The 27672-nt window shown below is 37.4% G+C and overlaps 1 protein-coding gene across 1 annotated transcript in view; it reads left to right on the forward strand.

The window, feature by feature from the left end:
* The window catches only part of AK9 (adenylate kinase 9), a 72202-nt gene that overhangs the window by 1511 nt on the left and 43019 nt on the right, over positions 1 to 27672 (forward strand). The window contains exons 3-15 of the mRNA XM_062632533.1: positions 2038 to 2101; positions 5847 to 5899; positions 5984 to 6080; positions 11132 to 11244; positions 16341 to 16517; positions 17400 to 17525; positions 19661 to 19735; positions 21722 to 21820; positions 23713 to 23852; positions 23931 to 24111; positions 24563 to 24701; positions 26178 to 26308; positions 27001 to 27157. Coding sequence (XP_062488517.1) covers positions 2038 to 2101; positions 5847 to 5899; positions 5984 to 6080; positions 11132 to 11244; positions 16341 to 16517; positions 17400 to 17525; positions 19661 to 19735; positions 21722 to 21820; positions 23713 to 23852; positions 23931 to 24111; positions 24563 to 24701; positions 26178 to 26308; positions 27001 to 27157 — 1552 coding nt within the window. The remainder of the gene's footprint in view (positions 1 to 2037; positions 2102 to 5846; positions 5900 to 5983; positions 6081 to 11131; positions 11245 to 16340; positions 16518 to 17399; positions 17526 to 19660; positions 19736 to 21721; positions 21821 to 23712; positions 23853 to 23930; positions 24112 to 24562; positions 24702 to 26177; positions 26309 to 27000; positions 27158 to 27672) is intronic.

The following is a 27672-nucleotide window of genomic DNA, read 5'->3' on the forward strand; positions in this document are numbered from 1 at the left end:
AATTCAAGCTGTCTCTTTTTCTCAAATAATTTGTGGCCTCCTTTACTTAGATACATTTGATGTTTTCTAATCCTAGACTTCTTTTTTTTTTTCTAAATGTAGAAGACTCTATATGTGGTTTTACATTAGTACCTCAGTTTGCTGAAGGGGGTTCTTTTGTGGTGCAAGGTTGCCTAATGTCTATACTCAATCTGGTATGCACTTAAACATACCACTGGTGCCCTGAAAGCTGCTTTCCTCTTGAATGTTGCAGCTGCCTGTGAAAGATGCCTTCAGAGCACCCCACTACCAGTGTGAAAGCAAGTTCCTCTAGCAGTCTGTCCTCTGCATTTGTGTGTGATTCTGTTAGCTACCACAACAGAGCCTGAAATCACAGTATGGAAATTTGCTTTGCTATACCTAGCAGGTAGAAAGGTAGACAGTGTGCACTTAGAACTGGCAATCAACCAAGCTTTGATGACAGTTGACCCACCAAGTCAAGCCTCAGTCCCTCTCTGCTCCACACCATGCACTAATGTAGAGCCATGCTGTGGTGCAGTATGCCAGCACATAGTCACATGATGGTGGCAAGTTATATCATGGGAAATGGCCATAGTGCTGAGGCTATGTTTCCTTTCTTTAAAGACTTTCAGGGGGCTGGAAGGCTTCCAACCCTAGTGTTTGCACAGTTGTGTATCCTTTTTTTGCTCCTTGGCTCTAGTTGCTAGGTAATGCTTGACTGCAAATCTTTACATCTGACCAAACTGAGAAAGGAGGCAAGGTGGTGTTATACAAGTGGATGAGATGCAAACATCAAAGTGATACTATCTAAGGTGATAGCCAAAAGTGTGCCTTAGGTTCATGATGAAACAGTGCATTTAGCTCAGTAGAAAACTACAGCAGACTGGCTTGCCTCATTTTAAACACTGAATTTCTAACTTTACACGAAGAAGATAACTTTACATTTTTATAGACCAAACCAGCATAAAATACTCATTAAAAGACAATGCAAAAACCATAGAATAAATATATATTCTCATCAGTGCCCTCAGTAGGTGCTTGATATTAATACAAATTTTAACAAAGGTTTGAAATTGCACAGGCCTGGCCAGAAGATAAAGGAATTAAATTCTGCTTTTATGATAATATCTATATGGCAGCTGTTGTGTAGATCATCTATCTTATTTAAGATACATCTTTTAAATTAAATCACATTGCTGTTAAAGCAAAACCATATGTATATATTCCCATCACACCTGTAAGATAAAAGGTATGAGTAGGCTGGAGTGTTTACTGATACACTCTTAACTGAGAATGTGTTTTATTTGTGGGTTTTTTACTATTTTTTAATAATAGAATTTATCTAGGACAAACAGACTGTCAAATAAAGGTGGTTTTGTATGTCCTTCAGAAAAGGGCATAATCCTAAGGGTGGAAGATGGTGAGTTTTGCAAAATCCCATTTATGTAGCTGTACCTTGCAGGTAGACCTTAGAGGCCTCATTACTCTTGGTTCTCTTGGTTCCTCAGGATTCATGTAAGCGATAAAATAAACATTTTGTCAGTATCTAAACCAGGTTTGTGGACTAACAAGAGCAGTTTTTTTATATTCAGTGGTTTAGTCAAAGAATATTATCCCTCTGTATCTTACTCAAAAATGGCCGAACAGATTTGCGTCATAATTTGCTTTGAGACTGAAGGTAATAAAATTCAGTCCTAACGAACTTCTCATAGGAATTTATGAGCAAATCATAGCTGAATTTTAGATAGAGATACTCAGAAACAAAGTCAATGTAATTACTTTGAAGATGACTGCAAAAGGCAGTAACAGTATATTAGCAATGCTGGGCAGTTAAAATAAAGGATGGTATTAAAAAGAATGTTTGTGTTTGTCCGTGTGTCTATGCGTAACTCAGAGGTCCTGATCTTCGTGGTAGCTTTTAATTGCTTTTAGCGTATGAAAATATATTCCTTATTGTGTAATATTTTTAGGTTGGTTGGTTGGGTTTTTTTTTCCTTGTACCTGTTTTCCTTTTAAATGTGTATTTTTCATTTTAAGGGCTCTGGAAAGAAAACATTGGCGAGAAAATTGGCACAAATATGGAAATGCATTTTCATAGAAGGTAAACAGACACTATATTTTGAATATTGCATTGGCTTCATAATAACTTTTGGTTTAGAATGTCCTCACTGTTGCCTGTAATTCAAAATGGCAAGTTTCTGAATGAGGTAAGGACTACTGGTAGGGACCAAGTAACCATTTTTCCAGAAATGCAATTGCTGAAAAATAGCCTTTAGTTGTAGAGAGGCTTAGAAAACAGCTTTTTTTAAATTTTTCTGGTTTTAATTTTTTCAGGTGAGGATATACATAACACATGATTAAATTCTGTTCCCAGTCCTGTAAGATGTTTCATGTGACCCTTCTTGTTCACATGGAGGCAACTCATTCAACTCCAGAGAGCAGAGAGATTTTTCAGTACAGACCATGAAAAATAAGAAGGATCTTTCCTTTCTGTTTGTGCAGTGACTAATACAAAGGGGGACTTCAGGAACTCCAGGAACCAGAAATGTAGTTTTTGGATCAGCATGAGTAATAATGGAAGGAATAGTACCTGGCACTTTCAAATTTCTAAACCAAAATTATCTGATGGCTTGTTTCAGAAGGTGTAGTTCATTTCTTCCACCATGCATTTACCAGAATAGAATATATAAGTTCATTTTCTAAACTATGTAGCTCCATTTTAAGGTCCCTCCCATCAAATATTTTTGAAGATCTGCAGAGTAAAACCTGTTGCTTGTAACATTATCTTATTCCCTGTCATTATATCACTAGAGAGTTATTTTTAATATATCTTGAGGCATCTCTCCAAGAAAGTAGTTTCCTACAAAAAATAATTCTCAGGCAGTTTTCTTTTGCACTAATTTTGACAGCAGTAAATAAATGTTTTTTTTTTTTAAAGCCCTGTATCTGTGACATTATAAATCACAAATCTTGATTTATTCACTTAAGTTTTATGAAAAAAGAAAACTTTTCCATGAGATTTGTCTTAGAAGTTTGAAGGCTAATATAAACTTTTTAAGTGGAAAGACTGAAAGCACATCATAACCTTAACTATGAAGCAGTTTCTTGAGTGCCTCTTTGGGAACACCAAATTATAAATCTGATTTTTATGGTGCATATGTGTACAGTTATTCTGTTTATGAAATAACCACGTATCAATTTTCATTACCTTTTTTGTTTCTTTTAAATGTGTCCCCTGGCATTTCTTATTATTCTAATAAAATTCCTCTAGTGGATAGCGTAACACTTTGTATTCCTGTGAGTATGTAGGGTTATTTGTCAAATGGTGTATCTTTATTTTATTTTGAAGATTTTGAATTATAACATGGTAAAATTCTGTTTTCATAAAGTTCTATTTTGACTTATGTAAATATAAAACTTTTACTTCATAGTATTGTCCAACAAAATATTAATGCTTGGTCAAAACATAGATCAGAACGAAATTCAAAATGATCTTAGCCAATCCACACTCTTTGAATGTATTTAAACCACTACTGACAGATGTCTATCAATTTTTTTGATTTTCCACATTAAAAAACCAAAACCAAAGAAACAAAGAAATTCAATATATATCAATATTAATCTGGGAGAAGTAATTTTTAGCTAGTCATCCTCTACACATCCTGGCAGCGTTCAAGGCCAGGTTGGAAGGGGCTTTGAGCAACCTAGTCTAGTGGAAGGTGTTCCTGCCTATGGCATAAAGCTGGAACTAGATGAGCTTTAAGGTCCCTTCCAACTCAAACGGTTGTATGATTCTGTGATGTACAGAGGTCATTGAGTCCAGCCTTCCACTAAAAGCAGGATCAACTAGTGAAGGTTGCTCAGGACTATATCCAGCTGAATCTGGAATATCTCTAAGGGCGGAGACTCCACCACCTCTCTGGGCAACACTTTCCAATGTTTGACTACCTTCACAATGAAAAATTGCTTCCTAATTACCCCCCTGGAATTCTTCGTGTTCCTGCTTGTGTGTAGTGCTTCCTGTCCTATCTGCACTTCTGTGAAAGGAGTGGTTCTGTCTTTGTGCCTTGCCAGTAAGTGGTTTTAGACAGCAATAAGAGCTATCCTGTTTTCTCCAGGCTGAACAAGGTCAGTTCTTTTGACTGCTCCTAGTATGCTCAGCACTTCTAATCATCTTGGTGCCCTCCAATGGACTCACTCCAGTGTATCAGTATCTGTTAAAAAATAATCCAAGATGCTAGAGAATTATTCAATAGAATAGTTTGCAGTCTTTTTAATTTCACAAAATACTTTCTATCCATTTCTCCAATTAATTGGTAAATAATTTATACTCATAAATAAATCAGGGTCAGGGTACACATACAGTGCTGATTTTCAGTTATTTGTATTGCTTAGTACATTCCCTGTCTCAGTTTTGGCCTATGGCAAATACTGCTCTCCTAAGCACCTATTCACAGTATGAAGGATAGTATGAGCAAGTCATCATTACTACTAGGAGCAGTTTGAAAACAGCCACCAGGTTTTAGGAAGAAAGATTTTAGCTATATAGGTATCAGTCATCTGGCTTCAGGACCTTTCCCTGGCCTAGTTTATCAGTAAGATAGATGTGGTCTTAAGGGTATTTAAAAACATTTTTAAGTGTTTGCTTCTTTCAATGGTATAGAAGTGTGAAAGACTTCCAGGATCATTCTGCTATGATGTCGCTGTTCACGGAGACAGAGAAGAGGTCTTTGAATTTAATGGGTGTTAAATTTAGTATTTATTTAAGATATTTATTAAGTATTTATTTAGATAATTAGACTATATAAGGAGTGGTTTTTTTAAGAACTTTTTTAAATCAGATAGTTCTGTGTGTCTAAACAGTTCTTTTTCTAAAACCTACTTTTAAAATCTGTGAAGTGTTTGAGCTCAAAACCACATCTGAATTACACAGCAGGAATGCCAATTTGCTATAAGTCATTAGTTAAAGTAATCCTGCAAGGCTTCTGTTGTGCACTTATCAGTATTATTTGTAGGGTTAGACAGTAGGGAAGTCATCTACCCAGACATTGCCAGAAGGTACCAAGTTCTGGATGACAAGATATAATAATGGCCCTAAATATAATAGCTGTTCATTCAAAAACAGTCTGGTTGCTTGGATCACACATACATAGAATCATAGAATAGTTAGGGTTGGAAAGGACCTGAAGATCATCTAGTTCTAACCCCCCTGCCATGGGCAGGGACACCTCCCACTAAACCATGTCACCCAAGGCTCTGACCAACCTGGCCTTGAACACTGCCAGGGATGGAACATTCACAACTTCCCTGGCCAACCCATTCCAGTGCCTCACCACCCTAACAGGAAAGAATTTCCTCCTTATATCCAGTCTAAACTTCCCCTGTTTAAGTTTTAACCTGTTACCCTTTGTCCTGTCACTTCAGTCCCTAACGAAGAGTCCCTCCCCAGCATCCCTGTGATCCCCATTCAGATACTGGAAGGCTGCTATGAGGTCTCCCTGCAGCCTTCTCTTCTCCAGGCTGAACAGCACCAACTTTCTCAGCCTCTCTTCATACGGAGGTGCTCCAGTCCCCTGATCATCCTCATGGCCCTCCTCTGGACTTGTTCCAACAGTTCCATGTCCTTTTTATCGGGCTAAGTTACTAAGGGAATGAAAGAAAAGATCTGAGATACCATAACTTAGAAAGACACACTCTGTGGTTAAAGACAATATAATCTCTGGATGAAAGATGCACTCATACTCCTATGTGTGAATGTGTATGTATGTATCTGCATGTACATGTCTTTATAGAATATGTGTTTTATTAATTATTTTAAATTTATTCCATCTGTTGTGTTTCCTCAGCTTTGGAAGTAATCCAAACAAATATTCAAGAAAAAACAGAGTATGGGTTTAAGGTAAATGTCTTACCTTCTAATGAGTTTTGTCACATTCTTGACAAATACATGTTATGTAAGACTATGTTTTGAATTTTACCTTAGTGTCAAGAGTTGCTTTTTAAAGGTCAAAGTATTTCCGAAGAACTGGTTACAGAAATGATACTGAAAAAGATTGAGTCACCACAAGTTACTCATTTTGGTAAGTATATTTATAACTTAAGCTTCTTAGAATGAGCTACCTACAATTATGATACACTTTGCATCCATTACTGCTCAAATATAATTTATTTTAGACAGTAGAACTTTTTCTTGTGCTCCTTCAGTTGTGGAATACTTCTAAACTGAGAATGTATTTACGGATGAATTTACCAATATGGGAAATCAGAAAGTGTCATACCAGTCCTATGCTGTGTTAATTTTGAGAAAATGAATTTGCCCCAAATTTTAAGTGTTACTATGACTCTCATTTAACAGTTGTATCAGGTTAGAAAAGTTCTATGGTTTAAAATACAGATTTTTTTCTCTTGAATATTTCTGTAAGAACAACAACTACAAAATCCCACTGGCAAAAATATATTGAACATTTAAAATAATGAAGAAGGAAAACAAGATAGCAAAAAAAAAAAAAATATTGAAAATGCAAACTATTACCCTTCCTTTTTTTTTTTTCCCTTACAAAATTGTTTATTTGCTTTGCATTTTGTCACTGGGAATAAGTTGGATGACAATAGTGTTTGTAGTGATACTAATTCTTTTTGAGGAAAGATGATGTTAATTGAGGCTCTTAAGTCTAGCGCTGTAGATATTTGCTGGAATCTGAACGTGTTTTCCTGAAGAGAAAACAAATATATTGCTAAGTGGAAAGAAAGTAAAAGAAAATTTAATTTCTTTTTCCTGCTGCTGCTTTTATTTGAAATTTCCATTATAGGAGAGAGACAGATATAGTGACAAGAAAATGTTACAAACGTACCATTCTGCTGCTCTGAAAACTAGCATGCTTCTATGAGCTTTCAGTTGCAATTGCTTTTATTCCTTTCCTAGTCCAAGATGCAACAGTTTTGCAAAAGTTGCAGCCTTACCTGGTGAAACTACTCTTTTAAAACGCTATGCAAAAGAGAAATAGAGATTTTTTAAAAAAAAGGAGATTATAAAAAAACAAAATTATGAGGGAGGAAGTAGCAGCGGAACTGCCAGTTTCTTAATCCATGTCAGGTCTTTATTAGAAGCACGAAGAGATGTATGTTATCTTAGTTCCCCTCTTTGAGTCATGCTGGTGATGAATGCCTAAAATGTGTCTTATCACAGAGTACCACAAAGGTCCTAGAGACTGGAAACATGTCTATGAAATTGATAAAAGTCTGCTTTTTGTAGCCAAGCCATTTTCTATATTACAGATGACCCAAAGTAGCAAGGAATAGAATTCTCACTATTTATCCTGCCAACTAGATCTCAGCCCCAAAACCAATTTTTGTTATTTTCTAGTTCTTATGATTTTTTATTTAGCAACAATGATCTTAATATAATCCTTGGAAAGCTTAAGTAGACTTTCAGCAGGAACTAATCAGTCAATTCACTGTTAATTATTCATTAAAGATTTTAAAAACAGTTTGTGTGAGAGGCTGAGTTTTTTACTTTGAACATTTGGTTTTAACACTGTAAAATAGAAGTTTCCAAACAGTACACGCAGTAAGGTATTTTCAATTATACTCTTCTGACTTAAATAATAAACACATGTTGGAGACTGATTTGTCAAAGTTATTTGGAAGTACTAAAGCAAAATATTTAAAAAATTGTAAGTCACTAAAAACAGTTTGCTTGTTTTTTTTTTTTTGTACTTCTGAAGGTCAGGTATGAAGCTATTTCTTGAGATAATAATGTCTTTTTAAAAAATAAGTTAGGGACTGGAAAATAACAAGCGTATTTATAATTTAGGGTATTGTAGGTAAGAAAATACAGAATTATAAGCCCCATTTAGCTGACATGCTTGACAATTATTTTTTTTAATAGAGTAAGAAAACAACCAGAAGTTCTTATGTTAACCTAAATAATATTTACAAATTAAAAATCTATGTCACAGGGAAACTGTTCAATTAGCATGACTTATATCAGGACCAAAGTTGTTTATAGATTTTTTAATGATACACAATTAACTGATAATCAATGAACTGGTGATCCGTGAAAAGGTTAAATATTAGCCACAAAACAGACAATCCACAGCACTAGACACTTGCCAAATACTAATCAACACCTGCAAATTTCTGAACACCGTCCTAAAACTAATTCCAAACAATACACTCAAACATGCAAACCCTCTCTCAAACACGGACAGTTTACAAGCACGCATTCTCTTTTCTGAGAATGCATATTGACCTATCTACACACACTTTCTGTGGGAAAGGTGGGTGCTCTAGCTTTGTGTGTGCCATTATTTCCTGCAGTCTTCTAATGCACACCCCAGTGAGAAAGCTCCAGTGAGCTTGCGTAGAAACACTTAAGGTGTGGGTCACTGTGTGCCTCCTAGAGGAATGACAATATAAATTTTGCATGTACGGATAATAGCTCCCCAAAGAAAGAGTCATCTTCAGTCCTAATACCTCTTGCAAAGACTACTACTATGTTTTTGTATTAGTCCTGCATTTAAATGTTATTGCATAAAATTCTACGCATTTTGAGCATGAACCATTTCTCTGAGGGAATATTCTCACTATTAGACTTAAAAAATCCACCTGATTGTTCTTTAGTCTCTCATTCTGGCCTCATGAATATTGAGTTCCTTGCTATACGGTAGGAAGAAGGTATTATTACCGCCAGACATTCAGTGTCTCTCTGCCAAAGAGGACTCAGCATTGTGAATCCTGAGTAAATGGATGCTTGCAAAGTTAGGTGCTTCAATATGCACACTGTGTTCCTGCCTCCTTTTGAGAGGATTTAAGTTCCAGGAGCACTGTGTATCCCAAAGGGATATTCAGGCTCACTATTGTGAAAAATTACGAAAACCGAAATCACTAAAAAGACAGACTAGGGACAACGTGGGCCCCCTCTGGAAGCTATCAGGAGAACTGGCTACCCTGTATTTGGAGAAGGCTGAGGTTCTGAATGATTTCTTTGCCTCAGCTTTCACTGGCAAAGGCTCTGACCACATCACCCAAGTTGGAAGGCAGATGCAGGGTCTGTGAGAACGAAGACCTTGGGCCCACTGTAGGAGAGGATCTGATTCGAGACCATCTTAAGAACCTGAATGTGCACAAGTCCATGGGACCTGATGAAATCCATCCGTGGGTCCTGAAGGTGCTAGGGAATGAAGCTGCTAAGCCACTGTCCATCATATTTGAGAAATCATGGCAGTCAGGTGAAGTTCCCGACAATGGAAAAAGGCAAATATAATCCCCATTTTCAAGAAAGGGAAAATGGATGATCCAGGAAACTCCAAACCAGTCAGTCTCACCTCTGTGCCTGGCAAAATCTTGGAGCAGATTCTCCTGGAAGGCATGCTGAGGCACATGAAAAACAACAAGGTGCTTGGTGACAGCCAGCATGGCTTCACTAAGGAGAAATGCTGCCTGACCAATTTGGTGGCCTTCTATGATGGGGCTATGGAGCTGATGGACGGGGGTAGAGCAGTTGACGTCATCTACCTGGAATTGTGCAAAGCGTTCGACGCTGTCCCACAAGACATCCTTGTCTCTAAATTGGAGAGACATCAATTTGGTAGGTGGACCACTCGGTCTATAAAGAACTGGCTGGATGGCCACATGCAAAGAGTTGTGGTCAATGGCTCAATGTCTGGCTGGAGACCAGTAACAAGTGGTGTCCTTCAGGGATCGATGTTGGGACCGATCTTGTTCAACATTTTTGTCGGTGAAATGGACAGTGGGATTGAGTGCTCCTTCAGCAAGTTTGCTGATGACACCAAGCTGTGTGGTTCGGTTGATACGCTGGAGGGAAGGAATGCCATCCAGAGGGACCTTGACATGCTTGTGAGCTGGGCTGATGCCAGCCTTATGCAGTTTAACCATGCCAAGTGCAAGGTCCTACACCTGGGTCGGAGCAATCCCAGGCACAGCTACAGGTTGGGCAGAGAAGAGATTCAGAGCAGCCCTGTGGAGAAGGACTTGGGGGTGTTGGTTGATGAGAAAATGAACATGAGCCGGCGTCATTGTATGCTTGCAGCCCAGAAAGCCAACTGTATACTGGGCTGCATCAAAAGGAGCGTGACCAGCAGGTCGAAGGAGGTGATCCTGCCCCTCTATTCTGCTCTCGTGAGACCTCACTTGGAGTATTGTGTGCAGTTCTGGTGTTTTCAACATAAAAAGGACATGGAACTGTTGGAACAAGTCCAGAGGAGGGCCACGAGGATGATCAGGGGACTGGAGCACCTCCCGTATGAAGACAGGCTGAGGAGGTTGGGGCTGTTCAGCCTGGAGAAGAGAAGGCTGTGGGGAGACCTCATAGCAGCCTTCCAGTATCTGAAGGGAGCCTATAGGGATGCTGGGGATGGACTCTTCTTTAGGGACTGAAGTGACAGGACAAAGGGTAACGATTAAAACTTAAACAAAGGAAGTTTAGCCTGGATGTAAGGAGGAAATTCTTTTCTGTTAGGGTGGTGAGGCACTGGAATGTGTTGGCCAGGGAAGTTGTGAATGTTCCATCCCTGGCGGTGTTCAAGGCCAGGTTGGTCAGAGCCTTGGGTGACATGGTTTAGTGGGAGGTGTCCCTGGCCATGGCAGGGGGGTTGGAATTAGATGACCTTAAGGACCTTTCCAACCCTAACTATTCTATACTTCTATGATTGTCTATGGAAGTGAAGTTCTGTAAAGGCTGTATAAAAAGCCTGGACTCCTAGTTAAAATGTTTTGTACCATAGATTGTCTTCCTTTTGCTATGCTTTTTATAAAGTCTTATAGTAGCAAAAGTGGTCACTAAAAGCTTATTAATTTTTCATGCTCCAGTGTCTGAGCTAGACATATGAAGCAGGTGGTCTGAGTATGATCTTTAATGTCTACATCTTTCTTATATTTCGTAACTGCGTTCACAGACTTTGAGAGCCCTTTATCAAGTTGAAAACACCCTTTTGTTTGTATTTCATCTGAAGTAGACATGGGTGCAGAATTTTCTTAATAGTGTTATGTCATGTACATGGTTTAGAGTTGTGCCATGAAATACATGTATTGTTTAAAGGAGGTGAGTGTAACTAGTGCTATATTTGTCATAACCTTCTAATAGATATATTTAATAAAATGTATTTGGCAGGTTATGTTCTCAGTGGATTTCCTTCTCTCTCAGAGGAATACATGACTGTTTCACAGCAAGTACAGAAAATAAAGAATCTAAAATTAAAACCGGATTTCCTGATCAACATTAAGGTAATGTCATCTTCAGTAACTTGCTAGTAATTTTTCTAACTACTATTGAACTCATATGCTGCATATGTCAAAAGATATTGTTTTTCCCTTTGCATCTGCATATAGTATTTTTTTGAGCAATAATAAATTGTTCTCTTTTGTATTGGAATGAAATTACACTAGCTCACTCCATTATAAGTATTACTCATGTAAAATAGTAAACATTTCCTAAAACTTCAGTAGCACTTAGTTTTTGCATTTCTAACAAATGGAAGGCACAGGTTTTCAAGAAAACTCTGAATAACATGATTATTATGGAATTTTGGATACATGTGCATCTGCCATGCATATGTTTCTGGAAGGACCTTTTCATATATGGATGTTAGAGAGCTAATTGTTTCATTTTTTACTCAATAACTGTGAAACTGCTTCTTAGTCATTATTAATTCATCTCACTTACAAATCTCAATTTCTTCATGACAGTAATGTGACAGACCAGACGTTTTACAAAAGTGACTCTGATCATAGAGAGAGAAATATAGATCTTTGTTAGTATAGGATTAAGAAGACTTTCTCAGTGTAACTTAGAAGAATGGACTTGCCAGCTACGTCCATATTAGTAAATAAAATGAATCAAGAGTGACTCTTCAGGCATCAAGCCAACTGCTTTGGCAGAACGCAGCTCATCTATCTTGTTAGCCAGAATGGCGTGTCCGTGTCCAGACTGCCTGCTGGGAAAAAACCAGGCTTGTGACATTCTGCAGATTGTGCCCAGGTATTTACCAGGGAAGAATACTAGCTGGCCCCCACACCAAATTTTGACAGATTCAATGCAGATGAAGTAGTGGTATATATAATAATGAACAAGGGCTCAGGCCTTTTCTCTTGCAATTTTTTTTTATTTATTATCAGCTAGAGTATTTCCATCTTTTACTCTGAATGTGCAGAAAGAGCTGCCAAGCCAACTCTGAATAATCAGCCTCTGGTGTTGTGCTCCATTCTTATTGGGATTTTGATTCTAGTTGTAATACCTATGTGGTTAGTCAGATGCTAAATTCCAGTGCATGGACCTAGTCTATGACTTTGCAAGATCTAATTCTGTGAAAGTCATATTTTTGAGACTTAATTTGTTTGACCAAAATGAAAATTTGTGAGTGCCTATTTTAAACCTTTCTTTCTGTGCTCATAGAAAGACCTTAAAACATCAGAGAAACATATCAGTGTACTGCTTTTCTGGCAGTTTTGATTTTTTCAGCTACAGAAAGTCCATCTTTGTTTCAATACCAGATACTGAGAAATCCTAGTTCTTGAGAAGATATGTTGTATAGTTTCATGTGCAACAGTACAAATAGAAGAGTGATACTAATTACACTAGAAAGAACACAGAATTCTTGACTTCTTGTAGTTACATCATCTTCTCCCCTGGGAAGATGACTGAGACTGAATGCTCATTCAAAATCCTTGTCCCAAAATCAAATGTATAATATTGCTTTTGATTTCAGTGGGTTCAAGCTGTTTTCACAGGTATGTTAGAATTGTAACCATTTTCATTATACCAAAAAGAGAGAAGGGAGATTCTAGATAACTCTGGAAATGATGAAATACTGTTATTAGCAGACCAATTTAGAGAAATATTTTCTCTCCAAGAAAAAGGACAGAAAATGCACTTTTGAAAGGAGAAAACATATCAGATTGAATTTCTCCTTCCCTGTTTCAAAATGTGCTGTGTCCTATAGCAGTCATGTCAGCTACATGACTGTAGAAATATAGAAATACCCTAAATTATTGGAATACTTCAAGAGATACCTCAGGAAATGAGTGCAGTGGGCCTATTGCCAGCAATGCAATCTCAAAAGCTTTGTATTTTCTGTAGAAATCAATTTGCTGTTTCTGTAACAATTTGATCTTAACGCCTGATCAAGAGGACTCTGTGGATGTAGCACTCGATAGACAGATAGGAGCAGCCTCATGCTCGCAGGCCGTTCTCATGGGGGACTTCAACCACCCTGATATCTGTTGGAGGGATGGTACGGCCTGGCAGAAGCAATCCAGGAGGTTCCTCAATTGTGTGGAAGACAATTTCCTTCTGCAAGTAATAGAGGAGCCGACAAGGAGAGGTGCCATGCTTGACCTTGTGCTCACCAACAGGGAAGGGCTCATTGCAAATGTGACGCTCCAGGGCAGCCTTGGATGCAGCGATCATGAGATGGTCAAATTTGAGATCCTCAGGACAGTGAGGAGAGTGTGCAGCATGCTCACTGCCCTGGACTTCAAGAGAGCAGACTTTGGCCTCTTCAGGAACCTGCTTAGTAAGGTTCCATGGGAAATAGCCCTAGAGGGCAGGGGGGCCCAAGGCTGTTGGCTGATATTCAAGGATCACCTACTACAAGCTCAGGAGTGTTGCATCCCAGCTAGAAGGAAGTGCAGCAGGAGGGCCAGGAGACCTCCTTGAATGGATAAGGAGCTGCTGAGGAAACTTTGAGGGGAAAACAGAAGCTTATAAAACGTGGAAGCAAGGACAGGTGGCCTGGGAAGGATACAGAGATGTAGTCCGGGAAGCGAGGGACCAGGTTGGGAAAGCTAAGGCCCAGTTAGAATTACACTTGGCTAGGGACGTTAAGGATAACAGGAAGGGATTCTATAGGTACATTGCAAATAAAAGACAGACTAGCGACAACATGGGCCCCCTCCGGAAGCTCTCAGGAGAACTGGCTACCCTGTATTTGGAGAAGGCTGAGGTTCTGAATTTCTTTGCCTCAGCTTTCACTGGCAAAGGCTCTGACCACATCACCCAAGTCTTGGAAGGCAGACGCAGGGTCTGTGAGAACGAAGACCTTGGGCCCACTGTAGGAGAGGATCTGGTTCGAGACCATCTTAAGAACCTGAATGTGCACAAGTCCATGGGACCTGATGAAATCCATCTGCGGGTCCTGAAGGTGCTAGGGAATGAAGCTGCTAAGCCACTGTCCATCATATTTGAGAAATCATGGCAGTCAGATAAAGTTCCCAACAATGGAAAAAGGCAAATATAATCCTCATTTTCAGGAAAGGGAAAATGGATGATCCAGGAAACTCCAAACCAGTCAGTCTCACCTCTGTGCCTGGCAAAATCTTGGAGCAGATTCTCCTGGAAGGCATGCTGAGGCACATGAAAAACAGCAAGGTGCTTGGTGACAGCCAGCATGGCTTCACTAAGGAGAAATGCTGCCTGACCAATTTGGTGGCCTTCTATGATGGGGCTATGGAGCTGATGGACGGGGTAGAGCGTTTGACATCATCTACCTGGAATTGTGCAAAGCGTTTGACGCTGTCCCACAAGACATCCCTGTCTCTAAATTGGAGAGACATCAATTTGGTAGGTGGACCACTCGGTCTATAAAGAACTGGCTGGATGGCCACATGCAAAGAGTTGTGGTCAATGGCTCAATGTCTGGCTGGAGACCAGTAACGAGTGGTGTCCTTCAGGGATCGATGTTGGGACCGATCTTGTTCAACATCTTTGTCGGTGACATGGACAGTGGGATTGAGTGCACCCTCAGCAAGTTTGCCAATGACACCAAGCTGTATGGTTCGGTTGATACATGAGCCAGCTTCATTGTGCGCTTGCAGCCCAGAAAGCCAACTGTATCCTGGGCTGCATCAAAAGGAGCATGACCAGCAGGTCGAAGGAGGTGATCCTGCCCCTCTACTCTGCTCTCGTGAGACCTCACTTGGAATAATGTGTTCAAGGTGTTCAAGGCCAGGTTGGACAAAGCCTTGGGTGACCTGGTTTCGTGGGAGGTGTCCCTGCCCATGGCAGGGGGATTGGAACTAGATGATCTTCATGTCCTTTCCAACCCTAGCTATTTTATGATTCTGTGATTCTAAGTACAGTATTTTTGTGTTATCTCAGGTTTTTCATATATGTCTGAAGGGTAGGTGTCAGTGATTAGAAAGGAAGAAAGATTATTTATTTTTTATTGCGGCCCACCTCGAATTCCATGGTAGAATTTTATGGTATCTATCTTAAGACCTTCTGGAGATCTGGGGACTTTAAGTGTGTATTAATGCATGTATAGTTCAGGACAGCTGAGATGATAGAAGCTTTATTAACTATGATCACAGTGAACATTCAGGTATCTCCTCTTCTGATCCCTTGTCCTTTGCTGAGTGATTGGAAAGACCGAACCGGCTTTTTGTTGCAGGGGGAAAAAGAAAAGAGAGAAATGAAAGAGTTAAAGAAAAACAATCCTTTCAGTGTTGCAAAGTCAGGTATCTGAAGTCCAGGTATCTTGCTAACAGCTACAATTCTAAGGAGGAATCAAATAGTACGTAATGTGACAATGTAGTAAGAAGACTCTCGTGGAGCATATATTAGTGGCACAGCCAGTGTTAACTTAGCTCAGAAGCAGGGAAGTGGAAACAGTCAGAGATTGTTAGCTTTTAGTTGAAAGGACTGTTTTAGTTAGGGTAAATGTTTTAGTTAGGGTGTTTAGTTAGGAATGTTCTAGTTAGGACAGACTTTTTAGTCAAACCTCTTAAATCTTAATAATTCAACCACCACATACCACATGCAGATTTATCGGTGTTTAATGTTAAACTAAATTTGTGTCTGGAGGGCTTTTCTAGAAAGACCATATCTTTCTCTTCCAGAGCTCCAAATTGCTGAACTCCTTTAGCTTCTGACACAATAGCATTATGCTTTTGGGTAATAGTAGAGCTTTGAGAGGTCAGAGGCACCTTGTAAAATTAACTTAATCTTGCTCAAGTCCAAACCACTTTGGCATAAATTGAAAGAGCAAGCATGAGCCTGTCTGCAAAGTACTTTTATCTATAAACTGCACCTACACTTGTTATACTGGAAAGTATAACTTGCATGGTACAATGTGCTCAAGTAGTGATTACACTCCTGATACAGAATGTAAAATGCTGATGGGGAAAAACTATGCAAGTGTTTAAGTCTTTCTTTAATATTTGCTGCTTTTGAAAATTTCGTGTTTACTCAGAATGTCATTGGAGAAGTTTATGAATCCAAATATTTGTCAGACTCTTACCCCCCATTATGCAGTTTCAGAAAAAATAGTAGTATTATGGCAGTACAATAAACACATGATTTCTTTTTAATTATTCCTTGCTAGTGTTCAGATTATGATTTATGCCAAAGAATATCAGGACAAAGACAACACCCTGATTCAGGGCAGGTGTATCAGAGAAACCAGTGGGATCCTGACATTATAGAAAAGCATAAGAAAAAGAAAGGTCAGCAGGAAGAAGATAATGAAGCAGAAGAAGAAGACAAAGAGCTGGAAGAACAGGTAAATATTGCTAACATCTAAAGAGTGCAAAGTATTATAATGTACTCTTCACAAAGCAGAACAATTTTCATAGAATCATAGGATGGTTAGGGTTAGAAGGGACCATAAAGGTCATCTAGTTCCAGCCCACCTGCCATGGGCAGGGACATCTGCCACTAGACCAGGTTTCTCAAAGTCCCATCAACCTGGCCTTGAACACTGCCAGGCATGGGGCAGCCACAACTTCTCTGGGCAACCCGTTCCAGTGCCTCAGCACCCTCATAGTGAAGAAACTTCTGCTCAACTTTAACCTTAAGTCAGTTTCTGTTCTGCTTTAAGAGATGTGGCATAGTGCTTAAGTGGTAGATTTAAATGAGAGAAAATGGTGGTTATTGTACAGCTTAACCTGGATTCAATCTCTGACTCAGAAGGCACTGAACTTTTTCTTTCCGTAAGTTAAAAGGTTGTATAAGGAGATGTATTACTCCATATTGCCTGTTTCTGGGTCTAAGCAAAAAGAAAAAAGAGTTTTAAAATTTTGTTTATTGTAGCAAGTTTTACTAGTATTTGCAGGATAGTAGCTTGTTTTCTGATTTAGGTGTTAGACTACTACCCATGGATTTTCTTTTCTCTTTTTTTTTTTCTTTTCATTAAGGTATTAATATTGAATTCAGGTTGAATTGTTCTGACTTATAATACTGGCCAGAGAGTTACCACTGCAAGTTCTAGTCACATTCCTCTGAATTTGCAGGATCTACACTTCATCAGTACAGGATCACAGTCAGCAATCACTGGACTAATACTCATTGCAATACACTGGAAATCTATTTTATTTACCTTTGAATAAAGACAAAAAATAGTTATTATTTCTGTATCTCTAAATATTTAACTTTCATTCTGCAGACTGAAGAAGATCCACTTAAGAAGTCAGAGTTTTTGCATCAGTTAGTGCAGAGGCCTGAAGATTTTCTTGAAAATGCAGAGAAAAGAGTTGGAAAGTATAAGGATATCATGCTTCATCATTTAGAAGTAAGAAAAAGCAAAATAATGTGATTATATATAACAAAATATTTTTTTAAATATCTTGCATGGTTTTCATTGTTGGGTTGGTTTTTTTTAGTTTGAGATTTCTGGTATGGATATGGGCACAAGGCATGTTAGAACATACCTCCAAGTTCTGAATTTCATACTGAAATCAATGATACAAAGTTGTCATCTGCTGGTGTTGTTTCCACTCTGGAGTCAAGACAAATTAATCCATTTTGAGTTCTAAAAGTGAAATCGTATCTGCCACCAAAGATGCTTCCTAAATCAAGGAAGTGAAGTATTTGAAGAGCTCAATGTATCACCATTACTGAAGTCCATCCTAGAATGCAGTCCTATAACAAATCTGCTCTTTCATCCATTGACTTCCACTCCAATAGGTTCCCTTCCTCACCTGCTCCATTGCCTGCAGATCTATGTACACATTGATTAGCCCATCAGTTTGCTTTATCACCTATTTTATTTCTGCAGCTTTTTAATTTCCTTGGGTTCATGAAAATTGGATTTACTATGTATCTTTCCTCTCCCCCTGCAAAACACAAACCCCAGACCAGGTCCAAAGCAATAATTTGTTTTCTTCCCCCCCCTTTTTGTTGTTTTTTTTTTTTTTTCCTTCTGATACAAACAAATGCAAAAGCCTCATGTTTGCTGCACACATGACAATTTTTGTTTATTTAACCCCATCAATTTCGCTATGGATTAGATAACTCTGTAGATAAAATCATATAAAACTGGTTCAATGTTCTTTGCTCACACAACAAACTTGTTACTGCTGCAAAGGGAAAAGCAAAGAGTTGTTATCATTAATCATTACACAATCTCCCATGGATTTCTCATAAGTGAACTAATGGAAAGTTGTTTAAATTAACTGTGACTTTACATTGTACACCAAACTTCAGCACTTTCAACATGTTCCACTAGTTGGTAGGTCTTACTTAGACTTATTAATGAGAAATGTATCAGTGTATTAGCTGTCCACTAGTACATTTGAAGAACATAGGAGTCTATCATTGGCTCAGGTGGAGATTGGGATGATGAAATTGGAAAAAAAAAAAAAAAGGTAAGATGTGCAGTTTGCCCTGAACTGGGATAGGTACTTTGATTTCTTGATAAATTGTTAGGATGAAATTGAGGAGAATAAGTGTGAAATACTACAGTTAGGGGAAAACCTAATGAACAACTGCAACACGTGAAATAACTAGTTGAAAACTGAGTCAATAAATACGATCCTATTGTACAAAAGCAAGTATTATGGATGTACCAATAAGACCATTGTATATAAAGTAAACACTATTATCTTCTCTGTAGAAGAGTAATAGAAAGAAGTAATTAGTGATCTATTTCTACCAAATATATGGCAAACAGTTTAATTTATAGTATAAAAGATTTAGACTGGATGCAGGGAAATAAACTCCAGCTGTAAGTGTAGTACAGAACCAGAACAGATTGCCTGTAAGTTAAGTTGTAAAGTTGTAAAGTCGTAAAGTCACCTTTATTAGGCATTTTCACGGCTGGGGTCAGGCCAACATCTGACAGGAATGGAGTAAATGTTCTCAATCCTCAGTCAGAGACATTGACAACTGACATGGGATGTCTATTTTAGTCTAATATCTTATTTACTAATGGGAAAATTGAAAATAAGAAAAATCAAAGGTATTGCTCAAATTTGATAGAAATTGTGCTTTGCGACCAAAATGAAAATGTTGGTCTCGTTGCTGGTATTTCCAAAAGATCTGTTAATCGACACTGCCACCATTTTCCAAAAGAGAATTGGGGTAGTTAGACAATTAGAGGTTGAATTCATATGCAAAATGTTACTGTGTCTTGATTCTTTGTAGCTCTCTTGCATTTGAGCTAGGATATTTGTTTTCTGAACTCATTGTTACTTCAATTTTTAATTCTCTCTGTATTTAAACATCACCAAATAAAAGTTTCTCTTTAGACGGTTTGATAAGTCATCAGTATGACTTATCAAATGACTTATGACTTGTACCAAAAATCTTGGTTTTGCTGAGTCCACAGGAGTCCAGCCTTTGATATGTATAGGAACAGAATGAGCTTCAATGTCGTAATCTTGTTAACTATACTGATTTGATGAGTATGTCTTTGTTCTTAAACAGGACTTGATGGCTGAACAGGATTGTGAGCATCTTATTGAAGTGGATGGAAATCAGCAACCAGATGATCTTTTAGTAGTAAGTTTTAATATTCTTTATTAAGGTGTTGTGTAACCTGTATTAAGGTTACACAAAATCTTAAATTGTGTATAAAACTCATTTAATTGCTATTGGAAAGCATGACCTCTGAAACGCTTGCTTTTGTTGCTTTATTAAAACAATAATAAGATTCACTGCATTGCCCTAGGCTTACGTATATGTTACATGAAAATATTTTCAGGCAGGCTACAAACTCTTTTATATTGTACCCATTTGTTTTTTGCACTTTACTTTGTGTATTAGTGTAACATATTATTAATGACGAGTCAAGATATTTTCAGTATATTTACAGAATTGGCTTATTTTGTGCTGGTGTCTAAAATAATTACAGGATTTTTATTAGATTTGATATTGGTTTACAATGTAACAGAAAACACTTCATTCTTTTAGTAATTTGGGGTGTTTGTGTCTAGCTTTTGAGGTCATAACATAGCAACTCATTCTCCCTATTAAAAAAATACAATGCTAAAATTTGAATGTAAATAATCTTCTCCTCTGCTTCAGAAATAAGAATTGCTTCAAATCAGAGCCTGAAGTATGGGGCTGGAAATGAAGTGAGAGATTATCTTTGACAATGTAGGAAGTGAGCTGCTTCTGCAGTTTCCCCACTGTTGTTCGAAGCAAATTGAACAAAATTGTTAGAACAATTATAATTCTGTATGTATTATTTAAATTTGTGCTAAACTTTACCACCAAGGGTGGTCCTATGGGGAGAAAAAAACAACCACCACCAAAACAAACAAGCAAACAAACACCCCCCAAAAAGCAACAACATAAAAAAAACCACCCCACACTAATTTTGTAGAGTTGGAACAGAAAATGTCCTCATTTATGTGACTCATGTCTTTTTGTGAACATGACAACAGAAAATCTATACTGAAGGCTATCAGGTTGTGTAATGATTCCAAACTTTTTACCTATAAGGCAAAGACCTATTATGAGACTAGTCCAAACATGGCAAAATTTGCTTTTGATTTTAAGAATACTTGCATTCAATCAAGATTACATTCAGGAAATACTTCAATTAAATTTAATATCATCTGATTCTCATTGTCAGACATCTGGTTTAAGTATCTTTTTAAATCATAGAATCATAGAATAGTTAGGGTTGGAAAGGACCTGAAGATCATCTAATTCCAACCTCCCTGCCATGGGCAGGGACACCTCCCACTAAACCATGTCACCCAAGGCTCTGTCCAACCTGGCCTTGAACACTGCCAGGGATGGAACATTCACAACTTCCCTGGCCAACACATTCCAGTGCCTCACCACCCTTGCAGTAAATAATTTCCTCCTTATATCCAATCTAAACTTTCCCTGTTTAAGTTTTAACCCATTACCCCTTGTCCTGTCACTACAGTCTGTGATGAATAGTCCCTCTCCAGCATCCCTATAGCCCCCCTTCAGATACTGGAAGGCTGCTATGAGGTCTCCCCACAGCCTTCTCTTCTCCAGGCTGAACAGCCCCAACTTTCTCAGCCTGTCTTCATACATGAGGTGCTCCAGTCCCCTGATCATCCTTGTGACCCTCCTCTGGACTTGTTCCAACAGTTCCATGTCCTTTTTATGTTGAGGGAATTACCCGAAGTTGTATTACTTCCAATTGTGCATAATCTGATGTCCTAAAGAGACTTTCCTCCTTTTCTGATTGAAGCTCATCTGAATACTTCCAGGGCTGTTTGGGAAAGAACCCTTCACAGCCTATTCCTTTAGATGGCTTGGTATTCACAGCATAATTAGGAGACATAAAGGCCATGTGTGATGCAGCATTTTGCACAGCCTGTATCTACCAAATAAAATTCAGCTCAATAACTAGCATGACTCCAAGCTAGAAACTGGGCCTTAGTGTATAGGTAGCCATTATATAGATGATAAGCTGCAATTTTAAAAATACTTTGGTGGTCCTTTTGGATAACACAAAAGCAGTTTTGCCTGGGACTAAGTCAAGAGTTATTTTCTTTTCAGTCAGTGGCAGTTCAACTTCAATCTCTGGGTGTTCGAACTGGAGCACCTATAACCAGACTTCAAAGTGATCAAGAAGAAATGCTGGAGGGACTGGAAAATGTAAGTGTGCTTTTCTAAAATGTGATTGGCTGTAATAACCACAAAAATATTTTTTTCTTTACTGCTGTAAGCTTATACTACAAAATCTCTGTTTCATAGCAACCAGTTTGTTTTTCTATGCAATAAGGGTATTTTTTGAGCCTTGATTTTCCAGAAATGTGAATTTAAGCTAATTCTGGTACTGAAATCCACTTAAAGAGTATGAAAAGAAAATACTCTGGCATTTAAAAAAAAAAAAAAAGTTAGATTATTGTAATAAGATTTTGAGCAAAATGTTTGTTTAGCAATAGAGGAAGAATTATTTCCTTCCAAGAAAATAAAGAAACTTTAGCCAAAAGATTACAATCTCAGCAGCTGACTCCTGCCTGCTCTTTTCCTGATGAGAAACAGCATGCTAATACAAATTTAGCAACATGTAAATAATTAGAAACATGACTAGTTAGTGCTGAAGTTTTCTGAATCATGACAATTATAATTTGTCCTTCCAAATAAAAATAAAAAAATTGATCTTTGCATAATGTTTTCACCTATATACACTTGCAGTCATCTTTCCTATTTCTTAATCAAAACTCTGAATGCATAAATGGTACCGTAACGGGGAGACCTCACTATACATTTTCAGAGAAACACCCCTCCTTTTGCTTTTCTGTTTTCTCAGTACCTGACAAAATTCACAAGTGAAAGACTTTATGTGTGAGAGATCATCTGTATTTATTAGTTAGTCTGTGTGTTTGTGTTAATCTGTGTGTAAATTTTAGCATCCACAGTATTTAGGGCAAGGAGTTCTGCAGCTTAATTGGACATTCTATACAGAATTGCTTCCCTTTGTGTTGACCCTGCCACCTTTTAGCTCAGTGTCCTCTAGTTGTTGATACACAAAAGCCAGTAAGTAGTTTTGTTCTCTGTATCTGCCCTGTAATAACTCATAATTTCAGATTTTTTGTCTGTTCTTACATAGCTGTTTTGTTCCTGGACCAAAGAGTTCCAGTCTACTTAATCTTATTTATTCTTACATGAAAATATTTTTGTGTGATTGATCAGTCGTATTATCTTTTTTTTAAACTTGTCCTATTCTACTGTATACTTTTTGAGATGAGGGTAGCCAATGCACATAGCAGTAAAGATGAAAGCAGGATTTATACAATTCAAAAGTTAAACCATTATCTTCTCTCTTTGCTAATCATTCCTAACATTCAGGTTGGTTTTCTGACTGCTTGGGCATTGACCAAATGCTTTCATGGAAGTGTGTATTACAATTCCAAGATCTGTTCCTGAGTAGTGGCAGTAAATGACAGCCCATCATTTTCTGTGTAAACCTGCTATTTTCATGCCCAGCTTCCTAGATTCTGGAGGCCTGTTTACAGTTTTTCACAGCCAGCATCTGTCTGTACTATTCTGTATAATTTAGAGTCAGCATAAATTTTAGGATTAACTCACTATTCATATTCTGTAAAGGTCTATTAAATTTACTCCTATCACATGACATTTTTGTGTGCCAAAAAGAGATACTTTGACCTTGCTATTCCCCTCACAGACCGTAGTTCTTTCTTTATCCCATTTAAAAGAAATCTTGGCCATTTTCTATCATCTTCAGTAAGTGGCTGATTTGTACCTCTTTATCAGTTTAAAATTCTGAAAATAGTAAATGAAGGCTAGAGGAACTATTTTAGGTACTACTTTTATTAAATAAACTTGAAAAAAACAAATTGTTTCTCCTTAAAATTGTCCTGTAATTCTTATCCATGTGATTTTTAAAAAGTATACTAAGAAGGGTGGTTTTCTAGTCAGGTTTTCTTGTTTTCCAACAAAATATTTCAAAAAAGACGAAGAACATGGCATATGTAGCTTCAGTCAAAAATTACATATGCTGTTCTTGCTGTTTTAATAAACAGGGTGAACTTTTCCGGGTTCTGTCGTCTTACCAACTAATAGCACACAGATATCGATGGCGTAGAAGCAGATGGGGGAAAGCATGTCCTGTGGCTCTAAAGAAAGGTGACATTGTAATAGGAAATCCAGACTTAGCTGTCAGGTTAGTGGAATTTGTCGCTATTTATTTCTATTTTATAACATAATTGTCTATGTCTGTTAGCTTCTCTTCTGTTTTAAGTTTTCTAGGTAAAATGTACATACTGTCATCCCTAGCGGCATTGAGAGCATTTATGTCGAATCCACGGCCTTACCTGTTACCACCAATGCCACTTCCTCCTTGTAAAGTACTAGTATTTGGTCCTCCATTCTCTGGAAGAACAACTCTTTGTAACCTAATTGCACACAAATACAAAGGAAAGGTAGGTTTGTAAATGCCTTGTGTAACAAGGGTATCAGCTGAGGCTTGGAAAACAGTTAAGCCCATTCTTATTCTTGTTGTGTTATTTACACATTGCAAACATGGATTATAGAGGAAATACAATATTTTAGTGAAACTCATTTGTATAAAAGTAGCTACATTTCAAAAATATTTACTCTCTGTGTAAGACAAGTATTTGTGTCAGTTGTTTATATAACAAATACTATATTTTAGCATAATAATACCATGAATAACTTTTGTATATAAGATACTGAAATGTAAATGCAAATTAGAAAATATTTTTTCTGCAAAAAAAACCCTGCACTTGAATTATATGTATTTTTTCCTGAAATTAGCACAGCTTTTCCAAACTCATTTCATTCTGTAGAAGTTGTATCTGATGCTACATTTCTCTTCTGTGATATTTTTTCTTTTTCAAATAATTTCACTAGGTTCTTGATATGGTCAAACTCATTCAACCCCATCTAGAAAAAGCAAAAGAAGAAAACTTGGAGCAAATGCGGAGGGACATAATAGAAAAAGCTATAACAGCAGTAAAAAACAGGATGGAAGAACAGTCAACAGAATCAGGTGAATAAGGTGTTCCATGGTCTTCGAAGCTATCTTATTTGCTTTAGGTAATTTAACTGAAGCAATTGCTGTCACTTTGACTTAGAAATTATTACAGAAGTTGTTACGGTTGCTGTGCATTAAGTATGAACTAAATGTACATGCAGTGAAGGGGACAGCTAAGTAAAATTCAGTATTTTTGATATTACGTGTAAATCTTCAGAAGCTGAAAACCACAAGAATGTAAGAAAGAGTTTTCTGAGCTCTTTTTCAAAGAAGAAATTAGTTCTGATTGATACTGGTTTAAAACTTTACATTTGAATGACTTTCTAACAAGTTAAATCTCTGCAAAATTTAAATTTTCTTCAAGAAAACACCTCATCAGCTAGCCTGATGTGAACCCACAGTGTACGTATTTTCCACTTTGGAGCAGCCTGCCAAGTATGCTGCCTCAGATGGCACATTCACAAGACTCTCCAGCTCTGGTCATATTTAGACTTCGTAAGCTGCCCAGGTGTTTGCAGCTTGATAAATTCAGCAAATATTTTCAAAAGGTGAAAATAACATATTATTTTTACGTATTTTAAACAAAAATTAGATGTTCCTTTTTCAGAAAAGTGAATGGTTTTGGTTGGTTTTTTTCAAAATTATTTATTTTAAAATTAAATTTTTCCACTGAATTGGAATTGCATTTCCAGTTAGCTCTAGCTATGGTTCCAATGGACAGTCAAGCCATTTTGTCTTATTCAGCTAGCAAGGAATCACCATGTTTGACTTACTCATGTATAGATACATATCTAACAAGAAATCAGTATATTCCTTTGGTGCTGCAAAACATAGAAGTTGACAGTGATACAAAAAATGTCATTGCAGTAAGAATAGTGGTGAACTATCACACCAAAATAAAAATCATTAAACAGTTTCATGTTCCAGATGTATGTAAATACTTTTCAGGATAGTATGTGAAATCAAATTAGGATTAATAAGAATTTAATCCTAATTAATAACCTTGGCGAGCTCAAGTGATTTTATTGCAAAACAGAACTACAAACAGATGAAGAATGTAAATTGTCACACAAAGGAGGAAAGCTTCAGAAGGAGAAATTAAATATTTTTGGATGTTTGAATCTAGATCTAGAGATAATTATCCCAGAAAGTATTTCCTATTCCTAATGAAATTATTTAGTTAATTACCTACTAAATTCTACCACTTGAGAGAATCACTAAAAATTATGCAAAGGACGATATATCATTATAATTAGTTAAATGGCTTCCTGGCTGCACTGAGGGCTCCCAAGTCCAGTTGGGCCCTAAATAGCGAGGCTATGAAACTCCACTGAAGTCTGCAGTTTGTGTCTGTTGTCAGAATAGGTTGTGAGGTTGAAGGAGTTGGTGCTTAAGACTCAATATCCATGTGATGCAGTTATTCCTGACCAGAGGAAATAAGTATTTCAGAATTTTGTGACTTTTTAACTTTAAAAAAATCTGCATTGTTAGGAATGGCAGAGATAACTGCTGACCACCCAGAAGTTCAAGCAATGGTAGAAGCCACAACAAGTGCATCAGTCTCTGAAGTTACACTGCCACCTGAAATATATGCTGAAGTATTGGAGAGTGCTATTGCAGAGGTAAAGCTATAAATACTACATGGCAAAGCACTTGTTTTCTAAGAGCAACCTATAACAGCTTATACATTATTGATATATGTTCTTCATTTTTCCATGTGAAAGATCAGTTTTGTTTATATCACATAGTTTGAAAGCTTACACACGATTAAGGAGAGACTGAGCAAGATCATGAAAGACAAATCTATGAGGACTTACATCTCTCTATACATACACACACACACACACACACGCATTGTTTCTGTTGTGCAAAGTACCTGGGCTACAAATTGTTAAAGCTTGGGAGAATTATCTGAGGGAAGTATCACTGTATGCTCACCTTATTCTTATACTCTTAATAATCACTATTAAAGAGCTCAATGCCAGATACGAGTGTCTGAAAAGAATTTTATATGAATGTTTATCCAAGAATATTGAATTGTTTAAGATTTGTTCCCTGCTGTGTAACTACTGAAAGTGGAATCTAAAATCTTTACAGGCAACCTTAGAAAATCACTGGCACATAAATCTCTTTTTATTTAAAATGTTTTTATTTCATTCAGACATACAAAGTTATAAATGTCTTACTTTTTATTGACCTGAAATGACAGTAGGGAAAAGTCATAATGTTTAGAAAATCATTTTGTGCAATCTTTTTGAACAGTTCACAGACTATCTTAGTCTTTTTATGTTACTGACCTGACATTTTATAACAGCTTATCAAGAATAACAAAGGCAGGTTTCCTGGTGCTCCAGAAAAAGGAGGATGGGTAGTGGATAACTACCCTCTGTCAACAGATCACTGGTCAGCTTTATCAGAAAAAGGACTTTTACCTGACACTGTTGTCTGTCTGAAGGATACAGAAAAAAACGGTTAGTAAATGCACACTAATGAAACTTGATCTTCTCTTTTTTTCAGTGTTGATAGGTATATGTAAAGGGTTCCCTATCATGAGGTCAAAAAAAGTCGAGCAACTTTCTATCCAGACTGATACAATAGCTTAGTACCTATGAAATTAGAGGAAGGGATTGTTTGTTTCAAGCTGGAAGAAAGGTTGGTACTGGGCATGAAAAGCTGTTAAAAGTTTTGCCTTTCAAATCATGTCTTAATGGATTTTTCCTGCTTGATTCATACCACACCACAAGTTTCCTTGCTCTTTGGCAATGTTTGTCATTACCTGTTCAACCAAATCCATTATCCAAAGGTCTTTCAGTAGTAGAAACCTCCCTTTCAAGAAAGGAATGATAGGTCTACTCATACTTAGTTCAAGAAAGCTTACTGCCTGATCATTAGAATCAGTCCAGAGAGCTTTTCAAATCCATATCCCTGAATATAAAAATCAACCTGAGCGAACCAAGGTTACACAGACTGCTCAAAACAGATTTCT

This window comes from Pezoporus occidentalis, unplaced genomic scaffold (assembly GCF_034315485.1).
Source record: "Pezoporus occidentalis ecotype Australia unplaced genomic scaffold, CSIRO_AGI_Poc_V1 ctg39, whole genome shotgun sequence".
NCBI classification, from domain to species: domain Eukaryota; kingdom Metazoa; phylum Chordata; class Aves; order Psittaciformes; family Psittacidae; genus Pezoporus; species Pezoporus occidentalis.